Below are 15,792 nucleotides of genomic sequence, written 5' to 3'. Positions count from 1 at the left end.
GACATTTAATGATTTAAGATTTTCAATATTTTAAAAACTGGACATTACCACACACAGGTAGAAAACTACTGAAAATTAATGAGTGACAAAGTTTTTCAACCTCTAAGTAAAATTCCTTTTTCTGCTTATCAATAAATATTGCAGAAAATAAAATCCTAGAAAACCTGTTTATTGATCATTCTCTCTATGTATGTTTTACTAAGTGCACTGCTGCTCCCATTCAGGAATCCGTTATTAACCTAATTTTCTAATAGAGGAAGAGGTAAAAGATACTTATCACCTTCTGTGGAACAGTCCAAAATTAATAGTAATACAGTAAATTCAGAAACAGTAAGATTTTTGGTTTATATTTCATGGATGGTGCTGCTGTTCCAACCTTATAAAGTAAAGCTGTCTGCTTTCCAAATTCCAAATATTAACACATTCCCGCATCTCACCATACTAACCAGTGCCCTTTGGTTTCTTTAGAACAGGAAGGGTTAAAGGGTCATTGATTATGGGTGTACAACTTTGATTTGGGACCTTTCCACAGACACAAATCATACCAAGTGGCCAGACGCAGTTTAAATATCATGCATTAGCCAAATCAACTTTGTTACACCCACCCTGCTGGAGAAGGAAAAGCCCAACACTCATAAAACTACTTTACCTGACAGGATGTGTTTGTTCTTCAACCATAAGTAGCTTAAACATCTTACTACTAGACAGTAAGGAAACTAGTTTGGTTTTTAAAATGGGAAATTCACACATTTTAAAATATAGTTCCAATTGTCAATTATAATTTGAACCTAATGAACCATGCAAGAAGATTAATAAACCAATGTGCTTTGAATTTGTTCAAGTCATATTTCTGTATATAAAGATTTAGCATATAACAGCGATCATGAGAAGTGAAAAAAGATTTCCCCAGAAATGAAAATATTAAAACTAAGTTAAAATACATAAAGTCATTAGTATTCCACACAGCATAAATTTTAACAATCAAGAGTTTACATGTCCCAGTTGACCATGTGTGTAAATGCAAAGCAGGTACTAAAACTGATATTATGTCCAATATTTAAAACCAGTCTGTAACTGGGGGAACATCTAAATTCTTAATTAAAAAACACAAATGAAGTGAAAGCTTTAAACTGGTACACATGTTCACACCTATATTTCAAGTTTGGAAATGCATATTTGCAAGCAGCAATACAAAATTTTCATGAAGAATGCATAATCTCTGAAAATTATGAAAACATCCCTGCTACCAATACATTTCTAAATACAAAACTGACTACCATATTGTTACTTCCATGTAGCAAGAGAAGTTCATTTTCAAAACAGATAAAATTCAGTCTGTAGGTGTGAATGGTATGAATGACAGTCTTTTTTTTTTTTTTTTTTTTAAACTTCTTGGTTGGGATCCTTAAGCATGCAAAACCTCAGAGAAGTAGGGTCCACAAAAGAACCAGGGTTGTCTTATGGCATCCAGTTAAGCCAGAGCTGGGAATGCCTCTGGGTCATCTACATCAGGAGCAGAAGCACTTGACTGAAAAAGAAACAAACCAAAATTAATTAATTCTCAAATCTTGCCAGTGTCTACATTTAGACACAGAACTCTAAAAAATCTTTAAGTTAAAATACTAAGTAAAATGTGCCAAATCTTTGATTTAAAGGCAAAATTTTGGATCAGAATAGGACTATAAATACTTGCAGTGAGTGTTGTCCTGAATTTCTATTTCTATCAAGACCTAGGAAAATCCCCTAGTAGCAGCATGGGTTATTTCACTTTTCTAATATATCACACAAGTAAATTCACATGGGATGTGTACATAGATTCTTTCTTTGTTGTTAAGTATTCCCATATTTAAGCAGCACATTCAATGTTAGAATAAGACCAACTGCTATTTACAACATACAACCCCCCACCAAAGCACGGAAATGGTCCACATACACACATTGGCTGTTAAAAACACCTGACCTCAGAAGAAGAGACGGAAACAAAGAATCACTATACTGATATTGCTAACCATAAAAATGTGTAATACTTAAGTTACCACTATGATCAAACACTGGAAGAACCAATCAAGCAAGTGGGTCCCCCCAGTTTGTGTATCAGATGTTGAGAATTGAGGAAGACATTATGGCTGTATCCTAGACAGACCATAGTGAACTAACCAAAAGGTTTTTCTCTAATAATGTAGTTTAATAATAAATACATGTTAAAAGCATGAACTTTGGCAGAGCTCAATCTATCAATTACTAGGGCTTATATAAAAATATTTCATATGAACTTGTGTTACATGCTTTGCAAGGCATCGAAGATTACAAAAATTAGGCCAAAAATGAATCCCAGCTCTTACATGACAATCTAGTAAAGTTAAAAAAAAAAAAACAAAAAAACAAACAAAAACACCAAGAACTACAAAGGTGTTCTCTAGTCCATCATTTACTGAGTTTCACACAATTATGCAAGGAACACAAAAGCTATGTTTAAGAGGCGAAAAGTCGAGGCAAAGGATGCAGTTGGCATTTCAGGCAGACCCAGCTATAGGTTTCCTGTAGCTGAATTCCTCTTCTGTAAAATGGGGTTGTCAACACAGTAACAAGAATTAAATGACTCACCACATAAGATGCCTAGCACTGTACCATGACAGCACCTAGTTAAGTATTCAATAAAGGATAAATTCAATTCTACTGGCAGCACCATTCAGTTGTTCAAGTGCTTTAAACAAAAATGTAACTAAAATGTAGTCTACTGTTTAAATTCATTTTAGAAAAAGAGAAGTGGGAGGGAAGAGAAACATTGATTTCTTCTTCCACTTATATTTATGCATTCATTGGTTGATATTTCTATGTGCCTTGACCTGGGATCAAACCTACAATCTCAGTATATCAGGATGACGCTCTAGTCTAACCAACTGAGCTACCTGGCCAGGGCCTAAAATGTAGTTTCTAAAAATATACCTACCCTTTTTTCCTTCTGCTTATGTGCCCAAAAGGACTTGGAGCAGTGAATTTACCAAAAGAGTTCATCCAATTTCTTGAAAGGGCAAAAAAAAGTCTTTAAAAATTACCTTGTCAGTCCTGCTGCCACGGTTTGGACGTCCACCACGTCCACGGCCACCTCGTCCTCCCCTGCCACCACGTCCTGGGCGGCCAAGGTCTCCAAAATTGATCTCCAGCTGAGACGTTATATCATTTGCTGGCTTCCGGAAATGATGGTCCATAACCGAATCTTCAGCATGAGCCTAAAAATTTCAGTAAAGGCCACTGGGTGATTACCAGGAAATTAATGCTGCAAATTTCTAAATGAGCTTTCTTCTTAAAAGACCAAAAATCCAATCTGTACATTATGTGATCTCAATTAGAGGTATATAATCAAACCACTCAAGTGGCCGGGGCCCATCTCAAATCAAACCTAATGAATCATAATCTCTAGCAGCACATTTAAAATAAGGCTGTCAGGTTAGTATTTCCCATGAAGGAACCCAATAGGGGATTAGGATACCCCTAATTTGGATCCCGATTAAGACATGGACAGATAACATAATCCTGAATTTCTTTGTAAATTAAAGAAAACTTTTGCTCTCTTTTCTTCCAATCATGAGTCAAGAAATTATATATGAACTTCTCAAGATATGAACTTCACAGGATGCTATTCTGTTCATATACAACATTTTGTATGTTCCTTTCACTCAAACGAGAGAGCTACAGATTCAAGTGAATCACAACTTTACAAAAGGGAACCTTGAAAAGCTGTGCCCAAATAAAATCAGGCCTTAAATAAATACATCAAAGGAAGGAACCAACTAAAAATGAAGTTGTCATGTTTATGAAGTCCAGATCCTACTTTGCGTTTCTGTAATAAGCTCCATGACCCAGTCTGCAAAAAAGCCAGAGAATTTCATACTACTTAATGCCTGCTTTCTTCTTTTATGTCTGGGATGAATGAATTTTCATCTTCAGGTTAGGAACTTTCCTTATACTACATTAAAGTATGTTTTAGTATTTTACATACATGTTTTATATGCATTTTAGTTTTTATATATTTCTGGAGGAATGTTGTTTTTTCTAATAAATGTCTTATAATCATTAATAACTACTCTTAAAGAGTACAAATAAATGTTGTATTTGTAGCCGTGTTTTCACCCCTTTAATCATCTAATACCCAAATTAAATGTCATCCCTTACTGACAACCTAATTTAAAGGTAAGAGAAGGCTCTTTAAAGAAGCATAAAAAATGTAAGTCCACTAGCAAATTAAAGTCAATTACATATACTAATTGTCTAATTTTTAAATGTTTGCTATTGCACAACAGAAATTTATTAATCGAAAGCTTTTACAACTTCCTAAAGCACAAAAGCAAAGTTTAGGTTGATACACTACTAAAACAGCCTGACAGGTTCTACAATAACATAAAGGAAGTCTGGATATTCAGGGTACTTCCCTAACCTGTAAGGTAACTAGTAGGATAAACTGGCAAAGCTTATAAATGTAGCTTGATAGTAAATATGTCCTGGTTTTCTAGTTATTCATAACCAATTCCACATTTTATAATTTTCAAAAATTTCTCACCATATACATTACCTTCCTTAAAACTGGGATACCTAGCCTGATGTCTATAAAATGCATGAAGAGGCTTCAGGAGGAAATCACCTTAATTTGTATCAGAATTTTGTACAAGTCTTTTTCTGGAGAAAAGTTGCCAGGACCCCAAAACAGTTATAATAAATTATCTCAAAGATGACCAATAAATCTTTTCCATATTAACCTAAACAGTTTAATAATTAATTCAAATGAACAATCTCCCCAAGGTGAACTGTCAAGGTTCTTTAATCAGAAATCCTATTTGTTTTACCCAGATACACAAAACTGTATCTGTAAGAACTATAAAAAATATCCAAAAAGTTGTTCTAATAAATCAAAATATTTTCCCCCCTATAGGACCTGACACTTAGGAGACAATGCCCTCATCTATACTATTTTTATAGACTCAATATTTTACAAAATCACCTCTAAACCTAGAAAAATATTTAAGTCTCTTTAACCTGTTTTATTTCATAATGTTTCCACATTGGTTTCACAGCTACTTTTTTAGAAAATTAAAATGTAGTAAAATCCTACTGATAATCTTTTTATTACAGGTTGCCTTCATAACATTTTAATCTAACTTTATGACTAAAATCTTATACTTACACAAGCCCTAAAAGGATGCAGCACTGGGGCATTCCCTGTAAGAATGTCCCCCAAATGTTAAATACAACCTGCCAAATCAAAAGCCACTAACATGTCTTTCTCATTAGTTTCCATGTTTTGTAAGTAAAGGAAAACTATAAATTAATTATCTGGTCTTTACATCATTCCTAAATAATGAAGGGTACTACCATCTATTGAAGAGTCCTGACCATTATATATGACATAAGCAGACAATTTCAAAAATTGAATACTAAATAAAGCTGTTCATTTTATTTTAGGTTAGCCACATGTAAACGCCAAACTTTCAATCTAATACAAGTCCTTGAATGATTACCAGTTAGTTAAGCAAGACTTTTAAAAAATATCACAACTTTGAGAAGACTCACTGTATTTCTAAAACATAGTAATTGTAGGATAAACAATTGACAGCTTTTTCTTTGGGGGGGGGGACTACAGATTGACAGGAAGACTAAATTTCTTGGAATATATGGTAATGCAGTTTATTTTCCCTTTTAAGCAATGTATCTGTCCCAAACAATCCTAAGTAAAGCTTTTCCTTTTTATAAACAGAAATTTAAACCAAAAATGATAAACACAATTCAAGATACCTCTAAATATTTCCAAAGACCACAAAACTTAACTTTACCTCTTCACTCTTTGACTTATGAAGAACAAATCCCTTCTTCCACTGCCCATCAGCACCTTCATTTGGTTTTCTGATATTAAATTCTACTTTTGCCCGGTCCTTATTTTGAATAGCCTTCCACTCATCCAAAGTCATTTCTTTTGGACCCTCTTCCTTTACTTCTTCAACTTCGTTTTCTCTGTGAAAAGATGCTTAGCTTTTACATCTAGTAGGTGGCTGACAAAAGTCTGTATTACTTATATGAAGGATCATCATTTTTATAACCCAATGGCTAACATGTAATTTGGTAGACACCAGGAATTTAATGCTTATTGAACTAGTGAAAGTATGGAGAAAAATACAATTCAACTTCACAGATTTTAAAATGATCTTCTATCAGTAATACAATCCGGAATTGGCTTTACCAAACCCAAAACACACATTTCTTAAGACCACAATACTTTACAACTGTATACTTACATAATCACAATCTTTGGCCTAGCTTCTCTTAAAACACCATTTCTAACTTCCATAATTTCCCACAATATATAACTCATAACATACATATATGAAGGTAATCATTTAGGTTGCCTGTGAAACCAAGCTTCATATTCTAGAATATAAAAAAACTGTTCCTCTATCCTTTATTTTAGCAACACTTAAGGCAAAACAAAAACTTTAAAAGCCAAGTTTATACAAATCTTAGATTCTATATAATCCAACTTTCAAACCAACCTGTGTGTGGATGAGAAACAGGTTTCACTAGCAATGAAATTCTCCACAAAACACACTGGTTTCAATACTTAATACTAAATTAGTTATTTCCAAATACAATTCTCAAATAATTATTATGTATTATCATTTTCCCTTTTTGCAGAAAGCAAGCATGGGTGTAGAAATCCATTATTTTAGTCTAATCTCAATTTCCAATAGTCACCAAACAAGTAATGCTATTTTGGGAGCTCTGCTTCTTTCCAAAGATAGCAGTTGATTCAATTATCCTTAGAGCTCAAATACCTCTCCCTTCCAGGCTACTCTGTACTGTCACAAATCCTACCTTAAAATTTCAAGTTTACATTGAATTGATGAGATATGGTTATCAGGCTCAGCTGTGAGTTTACAAATGAGAAAAGTAAGACAATTACTCTCCTAAGTTGAGGCACAGCTCAGAATGTAACTCAGCACACTTCATCACATGGAACCATGACACCTACCTTCAAGGGTTGTTGTAAGGATCAAGTGAGACAAAACAAAAGCTCTGGAAACCATATATGAGGGAGCCAAAGCCAGCCAAGCTATTTCTTAAATTCATATTTCCATATACAAGATACGATACCATGTTCAGATTCTCTCCTACTCTGGAGATTGCTCTAATATCATCATGATCGTTAGACCAAAATACCCTCAATTTCATCCCTGGGTCCTGAGTTAAGGATTTGCTTCTAAATACCCTATCAATATGTGATTTCCTTCTGGTAGACATTTATAAACTCTGCAGGTCACACTTAGGTGATTCAAACACGGGCTCTTTATTAAAGGAACAACAGTTGGGTTTAGCACTGTGAAATACTTAGTATTACATAGGCTCATTTAACTCATCCATCACAATTTCATTGTTTACCAAACAAAATTCTGATCCCATGTAGCTTCATATAAATGAATCACATTACCCTAAGTTCAACACATCACTTAACACCACATTTTTTCTCCTCTCTCCAATAGCAAATCTATTATTCCTTATTCCAACAGACCCATGTGATATGACACTGAAATCATTAACAGTGGTTCACTGTAAGAGCAATTCTTCCTGAAAAAGCAAAGTTTAGAAAAGCATCTCCTCCTCGATTGATTTGAGTATGTCCTAGTTAAAAATTACTGACCTGAATAATCTGTAAGGCAAGACTTTAAAACCACAATACTGTACAAAATGATTGGCATATAACTGCTGCTTCAATCAATAGAAACTAAAAGAAGACATTAACTTATTTCTGCCAGTGTAACTTGAATCTTTAAAACTCTCTCACCCTGTAATAAAACAAAAACTTCAAAATCAAGTCTTCTACCTAAAAACTCAGAAAATGAAAAAGATTAAGAAAGCTAGCGGGTAACATATTCTGGCCTTTGCTCTTCTCATACATTTTAATACAAGCCAATAATGGTATGTTCCATTTTCAATGTTGATGAGGAAAAAATTTCAAAGAGATAGAAAAACTAATTTTAAGGTGGTCACATTTTCTACTTTTAAGCCATCTCAAAATAAAATCTGTATAGTTATAGGGTCCAAAGTACTTTTAACTATGAGTTCTTACTACTACAAATTCTCTCATTTCAACCATTTGCTGTAATTTAACCTCCCTCCCAATTTCAGATTCCAGTTCTCACCTATTTGATGTCTCTGGACAGCTATCACTAGAATTACCTATTACTTATATATTTATTATCATTATCTCTATTTAGGTTATTAGTGAGATAAAAATGCATGGCATCTTATTCCTTTTCTCTATTTTGAGGTTAAAATAATTAATTTTTGTGCATAGGGCTAACAGGTTTTACTGAAATATGTATCTTCCTTATCTTAAGACAACAATGGTAATTTCAAATAGAAATGACCATATCTATTTTTTAAACCATTAGAACCCATTTTATACATGTGTAAAACACTCTACACAGATACTATTTTAGGAGGTTGAGGTACAACAGAAGTTTCTCCTGTTAAAAAGCCATCAAATATCAGCATTAAATCTATAGGTTTTCTTGGCAAAAACCTCAATTGATTTCAGCAATAAAGCGTTATCTCTATATATAAAACCACTTACTTATTTTCAGTGTCCGCAACTGGATGTTCTTCACCTTCAGGTGTTTCCTCAGTCACATTTGATTGCTCCAAGTCACTGCAATTATAAGATATTTGTTTCTGAATGTATTTTGGGGACTCTCTAAGGAAAGAAAGAAAAAGAAAGGCATCTAGGTCCATTTACATGTAGCTGAAGAATTTTTTATATAGAAATATTTCAAAATCCATACTTTTCCTAAAAGTCTTTTTTTCTACTAAATTTACACTCTAGTAGAACTTTAAGAGAAAATAATTTTAAAATGTATACTGATCAAAGTTACAGTAGTTTGCTCAAAATGTAGCAGGACATAACAGTTAGTTTTAAAACAAATCCTCACTGGCTTATCAAATTTTTGTAGTGACTACAAGGATCATTAGCTACAAACTATAAAGACACAGAAAACCAGAATACCCAAATAACGTCAATGTAGGGTTTTAGGAATAAGTATGTACCCATATGAAAAGAAAAAGTGGTATCATATATATTGAAATATAGAAAAATCAATAACTTGATACATTATAATCTAAACATATCCAATAAAACATTATCTTGTACGGTCATAACTCTAAGATGAGAGCTATTCCATTCTTTTCCCAAGGACAAATAAAATTTAACAGTCATGGGTGAATCTAAGTAAGGCATAGATCAATTTTATTAAAATTATTTTTAAAAAATCAGAATACCAACGTTAATTCATCTTTGACAGTTCCCCAGTTGTGAGATCCGCTACCTCCACGTTTGTCCTCGTGCTTCAGGCCACTATAATGTGAAAAAGAACTAACAAAACTGAGTTAACATAATACTCTTTAGTTCTAGAAATTCAAATTTTGTTTTATTAAAGAAGTAAACTTAAATCTAAAAATATAATAACCAATATAAGACTTACGATCTATCACTTCCACTATGCCTATCAAATTCTCGTTTGCCACGAGAATCAAATCCATCTCCTCGGCCCATTCCACGTCCTCGGCCTCCTCGACCTCTTCCAAGACCACCACGGCCTCGGATAGGCCGGTCAATAATCGGTCTACAACAAATAAAGAAGGCCATATATGTCCCGGTTTTAAGAGTAAAGAATAGGGAAATTCAAAGGACCAAAAACACAGGAATACATTTATTGACTCATAAGCGAAGAGTTAAATACATTTTAGGAAACTCAAAATGTCTGTTTCTAAACACATAAAGGAAATCAAAACAAGAAGCCACCCCCAAATCAAGAAAATTATTTTTACATTGTCTAAAACTTACTGCTAGAGCATATACTTTTTATTCATTTCATATTCTAATCCAGTAAAACTGCCACTTACCAATACACTTAACAATTAAATCTAACCTGCATGAGTAATCTGTTTCACTACAAATAACCCAACAGAACTTTCCTGTTAATATCTGGGGAAAGCAAAGAAAGAAATTGCCTATCAATTCAAGTGTTTCTGTAAGGATGAACACTAAAAACTATTTTTGAAATATCTGAAGTATAACAATGTACACGTTCAGATGTTTCTTTGAAAAACCAGCCACACTGCTACCAAACAATGACCAATTTATCTTTGTGCTAAGATGTGACTCTATAAACTGACAAAACATAATTTTTTTTAAAAACTTGCCTATCAACTGAGAATTCTCCTCCTTCACCCTTTTCTTCAAGTGGCTTTTCAAATCGTCGTTCACGAGGTGGTCGCCTTTCTGGTCTCCTATCAATTATTTTCCCTTCACCCTGAAGTTGTTGATCAGGTCTTCTTCCAACACGTCTTATTCCTAAAATGATAACCAGCACAAGCAAATTATTTTTGCAACACAAAATTTTAGGCCTAGGCTTCAAAGAAAAAGAAACTGCTAATCTTAGGGCCCACTGAGTAGTACTTACTGTTGAAAAAGGCCAACACTGGGCATCTCGAAAGTAAACACTCAAAATGGGTGAACACACCTTGTACATTTTAGATTTACACTTCAGACTCAATTTTTTTCATGTGCTTTCTTGGCATTAGTCAGATCAAAGACGTAAAGTCGAGCAGTTAGAGAAATCCCTATATAAAGACAATAATCTTTTTTCAAATTTCTATCTAGTTTGCCAAGTCATTTCCCCCCTGAAGTATTCTCTGCAACTGACCTGGAAGGCATCTGGGTGGGAAGCCATTATTCCTCTTACCTTTCAAAATGCCAGCTTCTTTAGAATTCTCAATTTAAAAAAATTCTAGGCAAATGATATGGTTTGGCTATAAAGACACCAAAGGTTAACACCAGTAGCCACTCATAATAACCAAGCAAATCCATACATATTCCCCAGATGAGGACGGGGGGAGTCGGGTCTTGGGGAGTGTTTTGGAGGGGAAAAAAACCTCAACAAAAACTGATAATTCTATGAAATTATAAAATTTAAAGGAAAACAAATGACATTTAAAATCACGCCTCCGTAGTTTGAAATAAAGTACCATCCTCTTATCAGTGTATATGTATATATACACACCACACCTAACAAAAAAAACTGTTGTGCAACAATAGGAAATACTCATTATTTTACTATTAAGGATGGAGAGTGTTTCTTTTGGTTTGCTGGTACCAGTATATTTACTGATTTTCTCCTTTATTACTTTTGTCCTGTTAGTGTCTTAAGGTCCACAAAAGCAACCAATATGCATTATTGGTGACCTTAACAGTAAGTAGATTGATGGTTAAATTCATGACTAAAATTTTAGATATGGTATCATTCCCAAACCACAATTTATGACAAAGTCAAAAGGCAGCTCAGGAATTGTTTTTTTTTTTTTTTTAAACAAGTTCTCAAGTTAATTCAGTCTGGTTCTTTCTAAGAACAATTCACCCACTTGTTAAGGTGACTGTAAATAACTACAGTCAAACAGTAAATATCAAACTCTTCAATGAAATTTTAAAGTCCATTCCACATAAACTCTCAGGATAGGCCACACTGTTAGATCTCATACCAAAACATTTTAAATAAATTTCATCAGAGGTAGTGTATTCGGGTGGAGCTGAGCTATGGAACTAGTCTTTATAATGATATCTAAGCCAAACACACCCAATAAACAATGCCTTGCTTCCCCACCCAATATTCAATATTAGGCTTACAGAGTCTAAAAGCTTACCAAATACATTCATTCACCCAATAACTGACATTTAAAAACGCATGCTTCTCTTGATATATTTACCTGTACTTGCAAGCTCTCTTCATGTTCACTAGATTCCGGGCTTTTAATATTTTTTAAAAATCCCACCTTTGTCTACTATGTGATATACTGTGGTGTCACTTCTCAAGTTCTCCAAATGGACAAAAAATGAGCTACAAAAGCTAATTCTTATAAAGACTAAATATAGATCTAGGGCATATCTAGCACTGGACCAGGAGCAATCTTCAAAGGCACAGAACATACACCATCAGGACTAACAATCCTTCCTAACACAAGAGGAAGATACTGTTTATAGGTCTATCCTCCTCCAACGCCAACATCAAATGACAGACAGCAGGATCTCAAGACAAGTATTTTTGCTTCATTTGTAAATTTGTGTTTTATGTAATTTAAAGTTAAGACTGCTCTGAAACACTGATTTAAAGACTATGAGGATAGCTAATGCAGGAAATTTCCCAAGGAAAAACTACAGAATGACAAACTCAGTCCTGGTTATGAATTTATGAAATAATTCCATTTTTGTCACTTAAAATGCTAGTTTCCAGATTAGACCTTACTTCAAAAATGGGCTTTATGATCAAAACAACTGAGGCATTTCAGACACGCTTCATCCTTTGAACATTCAAAATGGGTGAACAAACCTTGTACATTTCAGATTTACACTTCAGACTCAATTTTTTTTCATGCGATTGAGATAAGTCTGATCAAAGACATAAAGTTGAACAGTTTAAAGAATTACACATGCCAGTGTTCCTTAACACAGAAATTAAATGATTTATTCAGTTGTGCTACAGGTTGCTATAAAGCTTAGTTGACAAAATAGATATTCGGTTTAAGCAATGTAACATGCTTTCTAATACTCTCAACTTGTGCTTCTCCCAATCTGTAATTTTAATAATACAGGAGTTACTGTTTTATTCACTACTTCGGTTCTTCATTCCAAACCTCAGAGAAATTATATTTTAAAAACAAACAAACAAAAAACCTAAACCAATACCTAACACAATTTTTTTTTAATGAGTTGAATGCTAACGAGTTCAACTAAAGCTAATGAGAAACAACTCCTTTCCGGAGCACGTGGCAGTAAAGCGAAACTTCAACTTTAAACAAGTAACACCAACCAAGACACGGAGCTTTGGTCGGTCTTACACCTATTTGTTACTGATCACTTTTGCCTTTCCTCGTCTCCAACTGTATTTGCTTTTTAGTTCACCACAAAAGACAAACTTGTAATGAGCGAACACACAAAATTCAAGCTTATCACACTTCTGTTGAGTTTACAGTGTGACCTGGAAGCAACTATTACCCGCCAATGAAATCCTGACCATGCTTCCCGCACACACGGAGAAAAAGCGATAGACTCAAAAGAGCTCTCTCTGCTTCGGCTAACGTGACAGCCTCTGCACTCATTCCACCACGAGGTCCCAGCCAAGCCACACAAGAAAGAGTGCGGGGGGTCGGAGAAAGGGTCGTGGATTTCCTGACACAACCAATCTTCGTTCAGAATTCCCGCTCTGTCTGTCTGAATGCACACAGCCAAACTTCTCTCTTCCCAACAGCTTAACGAACTCTAGCAACTAAGTTTAAAATAGCTTGGGGGGAGGACAATAAAGCGCATGTGGCACCTAAAACTGCAATTGTACTTCCACAGTATCTAGTAACCTCAGAGAAGGGGCTTGGTGTAAATTCCGACCCCCGGCTTTTCACTGAGGTACTCCGCGCCATCGTGGGACAAGATGGCAGGACAGAAGCGCAAAACAGACAACAGCACCTCAAAGCAGCACTCTGAAGGAGAGCTGCGCGGTAAGAAGCTTGGGGACCCCATGCTTCCCCATAACCTCAGTCCCTCTGACGCCCGAAAGATTCGGCGGGAAGGCAACAACCTCCCTGGATTCCGAGCACGCTGAGTAGCAGCTCATCGACCGGCCACGCTCCTCCGCTTAGAACCTGAGGCGGGAAGAGGCTCCAGGAGGCTTGCAGGCGGTGGTTTGAACTTGGGGCTACCATGCTCGCAGGACCTGGTTTTTGTCATGGGGAGAAACGTGAGGAAATCGGCGGCAAACCTCCAGCAGACGCCGGGAACTCAAGAAGCAAGTGGTAGCCACAAGTCCGCCCCGCTCCTTCTATCATCCCCACGCTCTAGCAATTTACCTTCTTTCTTAAGCGCCACTGGCGGCTGCGTGTCCTCTTTCTTGTCAGCCACGCCAACGTTGGACGGCAGTGGGTTTTTGCGATCTTTCTGGGACTCTTTACGCAGCTGTTTGCCTGCCGCATTGGAGTTGGTCTGGGCTGCGGCCTGAGCTGCGCTCTTGGCCCCAGGGCCCCCAACACCGCCCCCGCCGGCTTCTTTTTTCTTGTTTTCTGCTGCCTTCAACACCTCGAAGGGGTCCGATTCGTCGTCAAATAGCTGATCGAATCGGTTGGTGACTACACAGCCGAAGCCTTCCTGTAAATGCCCAGGCATGATGGTGGCTCGGCGGCGCGTTCCTCCACGGATTGCAGCGGGCCGCGCCGAGCCTAAAGCGCCTGCTTCAGCTGTTCCCACAAGATGGCCGGGCCGAGAAAGGGGGGTTGTCTTCTCTTCCGGCGTCAAGCACACATCCGGAGCGGCCAGCGCCGCAGGGCACCATGGGATAAATAGGCTAGAGTTGCTTCTACTGAAGCGGCTCCCGGCCTCAGAACTACAATTCCCAGAATGCATGGCGCAACAACTCTTCGCGCTCGCCACTGAGGCGGGACCTCCCGGAGGGCGTGGAGCTAGCGAGCTGAGGGAGTGGAAGCGCGGTGGTGGGCGGAGTTCTGCCACCTGCTCTTGCCACCCTTAAACTCTCAATCTGGAGCTGTGCTGAAAACAGGAAAACGTGACTGCGTAGATTGCTCTCGAGAGTATTTTGCTCTCGAAAGTGGTCTTTGGTTTTACTCTCACGGTCTCCGGTCCAGGCTAACTTTCCCCACCTTTCCGGGAGAGTCAAGGTGACTCCCACATCATAGAACTGTAGACTCACAAACTTCCCGGGCTAAGGGGGTTGCCAAAGTGCGGCACTGGCCTCGCCTAGGCAAGACCCGACCTGTTTCAATTCAACTCCCTCGCCGCTCAGTTGCTGGAGTCGTTCTCCTATACCCCCAATAATGAATCGGCACTTTAACGTGAAGCAGAATACGTTTTCTCTCGCAGGGAAGTTGGATAGCAGAATTCATCAAAAGGACAAGTTGAACTACCACATGGCAATTTGTGTGCCTTTCCTGGGTAAGAAATAAGGTTTTGCGACGGATGCTTTAATTACAGTTCACTCCTGACAGTGCTGCACTAGCTATACACTGGGCAGGCCTCGAAAAGGCAGTGGTTGTAGAAATACTTTTAGAGTTCATCCACTTGTCCATTAATGCCCTGCAAGCCAAGGATTAGGTGTTAGTAAAATGTGCTCAAGAAATAACATTTTAGAGCATCTGAGTGTATAGGTGTGCTGAGAGGTGCAATGAGGGAGGGAAATGTCAACGAATTGCCATTTATTAAAAGTATTGATATTAATTAAGAATATTAACGTCTGTTAAGGTAATTGAATGTCAATACATATTCAAGAATATTTGGTAACTTTAAATATATCATAATTTAAAAAATTATTTCCATTAACAAAAAATATAATAGAAAATGCATCTCTGTGTTCCAGGAGCTATAAATAACCTTAATCTGAACAACTTTTTAGGTAGGTATTTTCCACTTTTCACTGATGAAAACCATTTCAGAGGTGAAATGACTTACCAAATTCACACCTCTGTCTAAAGTGATAGTGCCAGAAGTTAATTCCAGCTTCTAACTCCACTAAGGGTGTTGACACGAACTCTTTAATCCAAACTCTTTCCAATACTTAATAAGATTTAAATATTGCTGTGTTTCAGGCAGACTATGCAACATGACTGAATGTGATCTATAATTTTGAGCGGATATTAAATAAATTCCTTAACAGAGAAAATGGAAGACAGCCATATCATAGGCACATGGCAGCGAGC

At 36.6% G+C, this 15,792-nt stretch overlaps 1 protein-coding gene across 4 annotated transcripts; it reads right to left on the bottom strand.

Annotated features, from left to right (window-relative positions):
• Window positions 1-1,124: 1,124 nt before the first annotated feature.
• Window positions 1,125-14,363, bottom strand: SERBP1 (SERPINE1 mRNA binding protein 1). 4 transcript variants are annotated; one of them, XM_045835447.1, is made up of 8 exons: window positions 13,936-14,363; window positions 10,246-10,396; window positions 9,525-9,665; window positions 9,326-9,415; window positions 8,621-8,740; window positions 5,826-6,003; window positions 3,057-3,230; window positions 1,125-1,528 (listed from the first exon to the last, which is right to left on the bottom strand). In XM_045835447.1, exons 1-8 carry the CDS (start codon window positions 14,246-14,248, stop codon window positions 1,472-1,474), a joined length of 1,224 nt encoding a protein of 407 aa, XP_045691403.1. In that variant the 5' UTR covers window positions 14,249-14,363; the 3' UTR covers window positions 1,125-1,471. The 4 variants fall into 4 exon arrangements, with proteins under 4 accessions (XP_045691403.1, XP_045691405.1, XP_045691404.1 ...); XM_045835449.1 differs by having other exon boundaries at window positions 8,621-8,695; XM_045835448.1 differs by having other exon boundaries at window positions 9,326-9,397.
• Between the last annotated feature and the right edge of the window lie 1,429 nt (window positions 14,364-15,792).

The sequence above is a fragment of the Phyllostomus hastatus genome, unplaced genomic scaffold (genome assembly GCF_019186645.2).
Source record: "Phyllostomus hastatus isolate PE091 unplaced genomic scaffold, TTU_PhHast_1.1 phas_contig_209, whole genome shotgun sequence".
NCBI classification, from domain to species: Eukaryota; Metazoa; Chordata; class Mammalia; order Chiroptera; family Phyllostomidae; genus Phyllostomus; species Phyllostomus hastatus.
The sequence above is the reverse complement of the archived record's forward strand: the minus strand, read 5'-3'. Positions and strand labels throughout refer to the sequence as shown.